Source organism: Aspergillus japonicus, assembly GCF_003184785.1.
Source record: "Aspergillus japonicus CBS 114.51 unplaced genomic scaffold BO86scaffold_2, whole genome shotgun sequence".
In the NCBI taxonomy this organism is placed as follows: domain Eukaryota; kingdom Fungi; phylum Ascomycota; class Eurotiomycetes; order Eurotiales; family Aspergillaceae; genus Aspergillus; species Aspergillus japonicus.
The window spans coordinates 989,818-996,104 of record NW_020291639.1 but is presented as its reverse complement, the minus strand read 5'-3'; the positions used below and the strand labels follow the sequence as shown (position 1 = coordinate 996,104).

Genomic DNA, 6,287 nt, shown 5'->3' with positions numbered 1-6,287 from the left:
CTATGCCCTCTCCACCACTTCGTGATTCACAAGCACATGAGCCTTATGGAGTACTCGTACTCATACATGTTGAGTAATTTGTTTGTGCTCGACATCTTTTGTACGTCCCTGATCAACAAGCAGTCGATCTTTTACCACTATGAACGGTAAATTACTCGACACTTGGCCGTCCGTGTCTGCGCATCATGACGTCTTTCCCCATTGATCCACTCCAACCCCATATATTATTGATCATAGATTTGACTATGGGATATCATGTCTCAACCAGCAAAAGAGAAGACGGTCACGCAGCAATCGATCGTAGAATATCTCCAGCAACGTTCTCCTTGAGGGGCTAACGAGCACCTGCACCTGCACCGGCACCAGCCCTCAGACCAGTCGGTACCTTAATAATCAGAAAAGAAAAAGGGTCCGAAGTTCAGACTCACTCCAACATGCTGGGCGCTGCGAACCATGGCACGCCCCCCTCCTATTTTTGGCATGGGAACTTGCAAATTCTTTTCGAAAATAAATCAACCAAGGTTTGCGTGGCTGTCCGCCACACGATCCATTGTGGAATCTAGTCCAGCAGCGGTCGTTCTGCTCCGCAACACAACCCTATTTTTTCCCGTTGCGCATTCTTCCAACCGACATGATCTTTCAATCTGATCTCTCAGCTGTCAATGATCTGTTACACATGCAAGGTGCACTTTCCTACAGTCACTTCTCACCCCTTAAATTCTGGAGGCTCTGCTCTGTGCAGTCCATGTTTATCTAGTCCAGGCTCTTAGCCAGCAGCACGGTAAAATGTATCCGAACTTCCGAGCGAACTTAGTCATTCGGTTGCCTAACTAACACGCAAACACCTTGGCTGGCTGGGGATCTTGTGTACGCATAAACCTTCTCAAGACACGGCTGGGAAGCCTTAGTAACCCCCCTGCTGTACCCATGCAAATATGTCAATCCTAGTATGGGCAAACAAGAACTCTCAATGGCATTCAGTGTTATGTGGACGGATCTCCGGTTTCCACATTACTATGACGTGTCTACGTGCTTCGAGTCTCGGCTGCCCCAGCAGGCCGCACAACAATGGCATCCATGTTCCAGCACACGCTTCCAATGAGAATCTTGCTATCCAATCACCGAGCTTGCAAGGCGAGCATGAAGCGAAGGATACAGTATATACATACCGGAACTCGCACTGGGTTACAGGCCTGCTTCATCGGAATATCACTCGCGTGTCTTCAAACTTACCAGTTGGACTAGCAGGATAAAGGCTACAACAGCGAATCTGTCTCACGATTCTCTTGTCTTTCTGAACAATTGAAGAGCTTGACAGTTTGCTCCACAGCGGCTTCTTCTCCTTTCACGCCATAATGAACGAAACTAGCAAAAAGGGGTATGCTGGCGGTTGGCGCAAAGCGCCAGGCTTCCACGGAATATACGGTCAAGTTCATGAATCTTGTTTATCTTCAAGAAGAGGTTTACATCGTTCACGACCACACCTATTAAAAGGGTGAGGCCAAGCAGTTCCAGGAATCGCCGACTGCTGCTGTTCTTCTCTTTATCATCAAATTTCATATACTGCCCTACGTTTTAGTTAGAGATGTGACTTACTCCTGTGTTATCGGATCCCGACACAGCTCTTCTCCTTTTTTTTGTCATTCTTCGAATATTATTTCATGATCCTCATGGCGTAATTTTGTGGCTATGCAAAGGGATTGATTGAATCACAAGGACTTGATCGGGCTAAGGCCCTCAAAGAGCACCGCAGATTGCGATACCAAGGGCAGTAATGTGATTGAGTGCGTATGCGCCAGGCAGCATAATTGTTGTTTCTTGGAGCAGCATTCTGTCTACTTGCACTGATTCCTCAGGACCAACGTCTACACGTACCTCGAACGTCAGGGCTTGCGCCTTATTCCAACGGAGTAGAATGAGCCCAAAGGCTGAACGGACGCGCTTTAAGCGACTAGTTGATTTGGTATAGTATGTCCTATAGGCACGACACCTATCATACTGGTCGATGCAAAGATGCCAACCTGACGAGCGGTGAAGCCTTTACATTCAATCAACATGCGCGTAGCCTGCCACTTCGTAGCTTCTACATCCTTCTATATTGGTCATATTGACAACATGCCACGTACAGGGAGATTACCAGCCGTGGATTTGAGTTTTCTGCTATTGGAGCGCGGCGGAGGGATGTGCTGATAGTTTATTCATGCCTCAGGCATGCATCCTATGTGGCCCACCTTTATCACCGTCTTATCAGCACGTGACGCGGAGTTTGGCAGAAACGGAGGAAAAAAAAAAAGAGAAAAGCGGCCGTCGCGATTCCAGGCCCTGCACTTCCACCACCAGAATCTATTTTTCGCCGTGAGGATTTCGTCGACACCAGACAACTCGCGAAAATGCCGATCCCCGTGGACTCCGCAAAGTCTCTCTCCAAGAAGCGCAAGAGAAAGCACGGTGGCGGCGCCCGCCCTGCGACCGACAACGAAGAAGCCTCCCCAGTCCAGAATGAAGCCGTGACCGAAGTGGCTGATGCTGTGGAGGAGGAAGTCGGCACGACCCCCAAGAAGAACAGCGACAAGAAGAAGAACAAGAAGGAGTCCTCCAAGAAGCGCAGAGTCGACAACTCCGACGAGGATGAGAACGACAGCGACGAGGAGATCCGCCAGGAGGAGGTAGAGGCAGAGGGCGAGGGTGAAGAGAGCGCCGATGATGAGAAGACTGCCGGTGCCGACCTTCCTTCGATCGATACGGTCCGCCTGCCTACCACGGACTCGGAGCCTAAGAAGTTCTCAGAATTGAACCTCTCGGAGAAGACGATGAAGGCTATTCAGGATATGGGCTTCGAGACCATGACTGAGATTCAACAACGGACCATCGGCCCGCTGCTCGCTGGCCGTGATGTTCTCGGTGCTGCGAAGACTGGTTCTGGAAAGACCCTCTCGTTTTTGATTCCTGCTGTGGAGATGCTGAGCGCTCTGCGGTTCAAGCCCCGTAACGGTGCGTGCTCCATTAGCTCGATCGTTCGATCCGTTTGCGTGCTAATCCACTTGTTATAGGTACTGGTGTTCTTGTGGTTTCCCCCACCAGAGAGCTGGCCCTGCAGATCTTTGGTGTCGCTAGAGAGTTGATGGCACACCATTCCCAGACGTATGGTATCGTTATTGGCGGTGCCAACCGAAGAGCTGAGGCTGAGAAACTCACCAAGGGTGTGAACTTGCTTATTGCCACCCCCGGACGTTTGCTCGATCACTTGCAGAATACCCCCGGATTCGTCTTCAAGAACTTGAAGACGCTTGTTATCGGTACGTCGGTATTAAACAGTGTTAACTTGGATGGTCTAACATCTTTTAGATGAGGCGGACCGTATCCTTGAAGTCGGTTTCGAGGATGAAATGCGCCAGATTGTTAAGATCCTGCCCTCTGAGGAAAGACAGACGATGCTGTTCTCCGCTACGCAAACCACCAAGGTCGAGGACTTGGCTCGCATTTCGCTACGACCCGGCCCTCTCTACATCAACGTTGACCACCGCAAAGAACATAGTACGGTCGAGGGCCTGGAGCAAGGCTACGTCATTTGTGAAGCGGACAAGCGCTTCTTGCTTCTGTTCTCTTTCCTCAAGCGGAACCTTAAAAAGAAGATCATTGTTTTCTTCTCCAGCTGTAACTGTGTCAAGTACCACGCTGAATTGCTCAACTACATCGATCTTCCAGTTCTCGACCTTCACGGCAAGCAGAAGCAGCAGAAGCGCACCAACACCTTCTTCGAGTTCTGCAACGCCAAACAGGGAACCTTGATCTGTACTGATGTTGCTGCTAGAGGTTTGGATGTACGTTACCATGATTCACCACTACGAGCCACAATTCTGACATTCTTCCTTTCTAGATCCCGGCTGTCGACTGGATCATCCAGTTTGATCCCCCAGATGACACCAGAGACTACGTTCACCGTGTCGGTCGTACGGCTCGTGGTGTGAACGGTAAGGGACGCAGTCTGATGTTCCTTCAGCCTTCCGAGGTCGGATTCTTGAAGCACCTGAAGGAGGCCCGTGTTCCCGTTGTGGAATTCGATTTCCCCGCCAGCAAGATCGTCAATGTCCAGTCTCAGCTTGAGAAGCTGATCGGACAGAACTACTACTTGAACAAGGTAAGCTTGACTACTGTCTTCGTTGTTCTGACGCGGATATTAACTTTTCATCCAGTCCGCCAAGGAAGGCTACCGTGCCTATCTCCAGGCTTATGCCTCACACTCGCTCCGCTCCGTCTTCGACGTGCACAAACTCGACCTGGTCAAGGTGGCCAAGGGCTTCGGCTTCTCGACGCCACCCCGCATTGATATCACCCTGGGCTCCAGCATGAGCCGCGACAAGAAGCAGCAGCAGCAGGGACGGCGCAACTACGGCAGCCAGCCCAACAACAAGGGGCTGAAGTTCAAGCGGAAGCACGACGATGAATGAGTCAGCGCAGAGCAAAAGTGATTGATTGTAACATTGTGCGGTTTTTGAGTTTTGGCATATAGTCTCGGAGTTCGATACTGTGGATATTTGGCTTGTCTACTACATATGGTTGATTCACAATTGTAATTGTTCCTCTTTTCATCCAAGCATCCAAGCAGAAGAGCAAGAGGTCGGATTTTGACGTATTGAAGTCATAGCTATGAGGAGATATTGAATACTCTCTGATTCATATGCTGAAATGCAATTCAGTAATTGTTGAGTAACATCGCATCAAAGTCACTGAGCCAGTCTTGCTCCATCTCTTCGTTATGAAGAAACTACAGACTAGCCTGTAGTCCCATGATTCGTGATCGAAGATACGCCTTTCATCCAAGATTGGGATTGTTGACAGTGCCTGCGGTAAGAAGAGTGGTACAACCGCCAATTTCATGCATTTCCTGTCAGATGCAAGCTCTGAACAGCTCCGAGCTCAGCGCTTTACTGCACATCAACAGCAGTTAAACCGGGATCTTAGCTACCTAGAATGGAATAGATTGAATTTGAATAACTTGAAGACCAAGTACATTGTTCTACCAAAGTTGACATCCACCGAGTATGGCATGGTCACCAGCTTGCCAGGTGGACGGTACCCCCTTAGTTAGGAGGGCGGGCAATAGATCTACCCTGCCTAATTTGGCAGCTAAGAATGGAGGGCTGTGAAGAGAGATTTCTTTCTACACTTCTCAGTGACCAGAAAACAACTGAACTCTTCCCTTTCCGCCTTCTGCTCGAATTCGCCATTAACTTATTGGGTACAAACAAACCCCATACGGGCGGGCACTGCTAGTGTGCACAACTGTTCTTTTGCAGGAAAAACAATCCATGCGACAAAAGAATTTGCTTGCTGCCCGGTCCGTCAAACGGCTGCACGTCCGATATGCGTCTTGACTCCTGCCTAACTGCCGGCTGCCATGGCTTGCTTCCCCCTCCGATCGGGTCTCTCACCGCAGGACAGACCTCCAATTGTGAAAAAAAAGAACCAGCGTCGGGAGTTAGATGCATCTTGCTTTCAAGCCTTGTCTCCTACTTGCAAGGAGCATAGGTGGCTGGTCGGGTAGAATCTCTCTTCTCCTCCCCTTCTGGTGGCTGGGAGAATAAGTGGCCTATGGATGGATCCCCCTGCCGTCGTTCGTCCCGTGAATCCACCCATTCACCTCCACCCCATATGGCCACCAGAAATCCGACATTCAAAAAAAAAAAAAATCAACGTTGCATGCGACATGGCAGTAAGCAGCCTGAACCTTGATCGTTGTGGTCCTACTGGATGACCCTCGTAACGGTGGTCACCAATCACCGAGGGAGTCTCGCAATCGACGGGATGTGATGAGTTGGCAGATTTTCCATCGTCCGAAGAGACCGGAACGTTGGTCGTCCTGGAGACCCGCGTGCAGTCAGCGGGCGGGTGTTCAAGACAGAAAAACGAACAGGCCTTCTCGGTGGGCCTTGGCCCTTGACTACTTTGGAGCTTTGCTCTGCCTGCGGCCTGGGGAACAAGTCAGACTCTCGAGCCCGCGGGTCCGCGACGGGTCGGACAGGCCCACTGCTGGGATAACCTGGATCGGTCTCCCTCTGCGGTACCTACACTAGTCGTTTGAATTTGATGCTATCCGCTATGAGGCAGACGATGATGATGATGGTGGTGATGATACTGGAATGGTATCCATAGTGGTGATGGTCCATAGTGACGCCGCTTCGTTTCAGCTCTGAAGATCGTGGCGAATTTATGATGGGTCATAGAGAGGGCTGCTTTTACAAATGTTCTGGTTGCTCGTGTTTCATGCTCTATAAATCCCAGCCAAT

At 50.2% G+C, this 6,287-nt stretch overlaps 1 protein-coding gene across 1 annotated transcript; it reads left to right on the top strand.

Moving 5' to 3' along the window:
* Positions 1–2,310: 2,310 nt before the first annotated feature.
* has1 (ATP-dependent RNA helicase HAS1) lies at positions 2,311–4,655 on the top strand. Its single transcript, XM_025676404.1, has 5 exons — positions 2,311–2,991; positions 3,051–3,296; positions 3,346–3,821; positions 3,878–4,138; positions 4,194–4,655. Exons 1-5 carry the CDS (start codon positions 2,391–2,393, stop codon positions 4,446–4,448), a joined length of 1,839 nt encoding a protein of 612 aa, XP_025532972.1. The 5' UTR covers positions 2,311–2,390; the 3' UTR covers positions 4,449–4,655.
* The last annotated feature ends 1,632 nt before the right edge of the window (positions 4,656–6,287 follow it).

What these genes read in the sequence shown, in the direction of transcription:
- has1 (XM_025676404.1), top strand. Translation starts at nt 2,391, where the DNA reads ATGCCGATCCCCGTGGACTCCGCAAAGTCTCTCTCCAAGAAGCGCAAG. An exon ending in GCGGTTCAAGCCCCGTAACG is followed by an intron (nt 2,992 to 3,050) that starts GTGCGTGCTCCA and finishes CACTTGTTATAG; the next exon opens with GTACTGGTGTTCTTGTGGTT. An exon ending in TTGCTGCTAGAGGTTTGGAT is followed by an intron (nt 3,822 to 3,877) that starts GTACGTTACCAT and finishes CTTCCTTTCTAG; the next exon opens with ATCCCGGCTGTCGACTGGAT.